Source organism: Oratosquilla oratoria, chromosome 10 (genome assembly GCF_046742065.1).
Source record: "Oratosquilla oratoria isolate Oo_2021 chromosome 10, ASM4674206v1, whole genome shotgun sequence".
Lineage (NCBI taxonomy): Eukaryota > Metazoa > Arthropoda > Malacostraca > Stomatopoda > Squillidae > Oratosquilla > Oratosquilla oratoria.
Window position 1 is genome coordinate 21,985,105 of NC_134786.1, and position 2,157 is coordinate 21,987,261.

Genomic DNA, 2,157 nt, shown 5'->3' on the forward strand with positions numbered 1-2,157 from the left:
GGTTGAATCTACACTGCATTAGCAGAACAATATTTCGAATAAAACATTATCAATAAAGACATGAAATGATTTTGAAGTGACTTTGTACTTCATTTTCAATTAAGGAGGCGGGTAAGCAGTACAAAAATAAACATATCTCAAAACTTTCTAATACAAAGCAATTAAAGAAACCTTAAACTAATTCTGAAATTGTATGTACAGTTCATATTAGATTTAAGGAGTTGAGTAAGCAGTATAAAAATAAACGTTTCTCCGGGGAAGGACGACTATAGTGGGGAGGTGCTGTTCTTGCTGAGCTTCGATGGCTTCCTTACACTGGAACTCCATAGAGGCTGGAGGGCGCGGAAGAAGCCCCGTTATATCCGTTGCCGTTGCCATTGGTGATGCCATTACCATTACCATTTGTGTATCCGTTGCCGTTGCCATTGGTGACGCCATTACCATTTGTGTATCCGTTGCCGTTGCCATTGGTGATGCCATTACCATTTGTGTATCCGTTGCCGTTGCCATTGGTGATGCCATTACCATTTGTGTATCCGTTGCCATTGACGATGCCGTTTGTTCTGTACCGATTACCGTTGCCATTAGTGATGCCATTACCATTTGTGTATCCGTTGCCGTTGCCGTTGCCGTTACCATTGGTGATGCCATTACCATTTGTGTATCCGTTGCCGTTGCCATTGGTAATGCCATTGCCGTTTGTATACCCGTTGCCATTCACGATGCCGTTACCGTTTGATGCATATCCATTCCCATTACCGTTGGTGATGCCATTTGAGCCATACCCATTACCATTGCCGTTACTATACCCATTTCCATTTCCATTACCGTTTCGGCTATAGCCATTGCCGTTTCTATATCCATTGCCATTACCATTGGTGATACCGTTGCCGTTTCCATTCACACCGTTGGTAAGGCCGTTTCCGTTAGCAATGCCATTCCCATTTCCATTGCTGTATCCGTTACCGTTTCCATTACTGTATCTTCTGTAGCCATTGCCGTTTCCATTAACTAATCCATTACCATTTCCATTTTGTCCATATCCGTTACCGTTACCATTGGAGTATCCGTTTCCATTACCGTTGCCATTAGAGTATCCGTTTCCATTACCGCTCCCATTAAGACCGTTTCCATTACCGTTACCATTACGGTACCCGTTTCCATTACCGTTGCCGTTTAGGCCATTGCCGTTACCACTGCGGTACCCGTTTCCATTGCCGTTGCCGTTGGAGTATCCGTTTCCATTACCGTTGCCGTTAAGAAGACCATTTCCATTACCGTTGCCATTCCGCCTGTAGCCATTGCCGTTTGGTTTGTATCCGTTTCTGATTCCATTAAGCACACCGTTGCCATTTATCTGTCCATTGCCATTGAGACCAGGAGGACCATAGACGGCGGAAAGAGCACCGTTCACGCCAGAAGTATCCAGGTCCTCGCCGAAGAACTGGTTGACGGAGTAGAAGTCGACGGCCTGTGAGCAGTCCACGTTGAACCACCAGTCACACACGAGATACTGCTGGTTGAAGAGGGTGCCGTTGGGACACAGGAACGAGTCCTTCTGGTAGCCGTTGGGACGCGTCTGGCAGATGTGGAAGACCTGGCAGCCGGCATCGAGGGTGGTGTCGGCAAAGTAGCCGTAGGAGAAGCCAGTGCTCTCGCAGGCGAAGCCCGTCTCAACGACCTCCGAGAGAACCGGGAAGTCCACGCCGGCCACGCCTCCTCCAGGAATATTCTCGCCCAGCTCGAAGAGAGCCAGTTCAGCGTCGGAGGGACCGTAGCTGTAGCCTCCGTTGCCATTGAGGCCCCCATAACCGTTCAAGCCCCCATTACCATTCAAGACACCGTTGCCGTTGAGGACACCGAAGCCATTGGTGCCTCCGTTTCCGTTACGGCCTCCGTTACCGTTCAGGGCTCCATTGCCATTCAGACCTCCATTACCGTTGATCCCTCCGTACCCATTGGTGCCGCCATTACCATTCAGGCCCCCATTGCCATTGAGGACCCCGTTGAGTCCCCCATTGGCAAACGGGGCACCATACGTTGTCGAAGGAGCGCTGTAGCCATTGGACTGTGCCGTTACGGCTCCCACCAGAAGCACTGAAAACAGAAGACAACTATTACTTTGCAGTCTCTGCGCATTGCTGATCTGGTCACCTC

The 2,157-nt window shown here is 49.2% G+C and overlaps 1 protein-coding gene across 1 annotated transcript in view; it reads right to left on the bottom strand.

Annotated features, from left to right (window-relative positions):
* Positions 1 to 310: 310 nt before the first annotated feature.
* LOC143028799 (uncharacterized) overlaps positions 311 to 2,157 on the bottom strand; it is a 7,950-nt gene continuing 6,103 nt past the window's right edge. Inside the window, exon 2 of the mRNA XM_076191167.1 lies at positions 311 to 2,156. Within this exon, the coding sequence (XP_076047282.1) occupies positions 311 to 2,156 (1,846 nt within the window). The remainder of the gene's footprint in view (position 2,157) is intronic.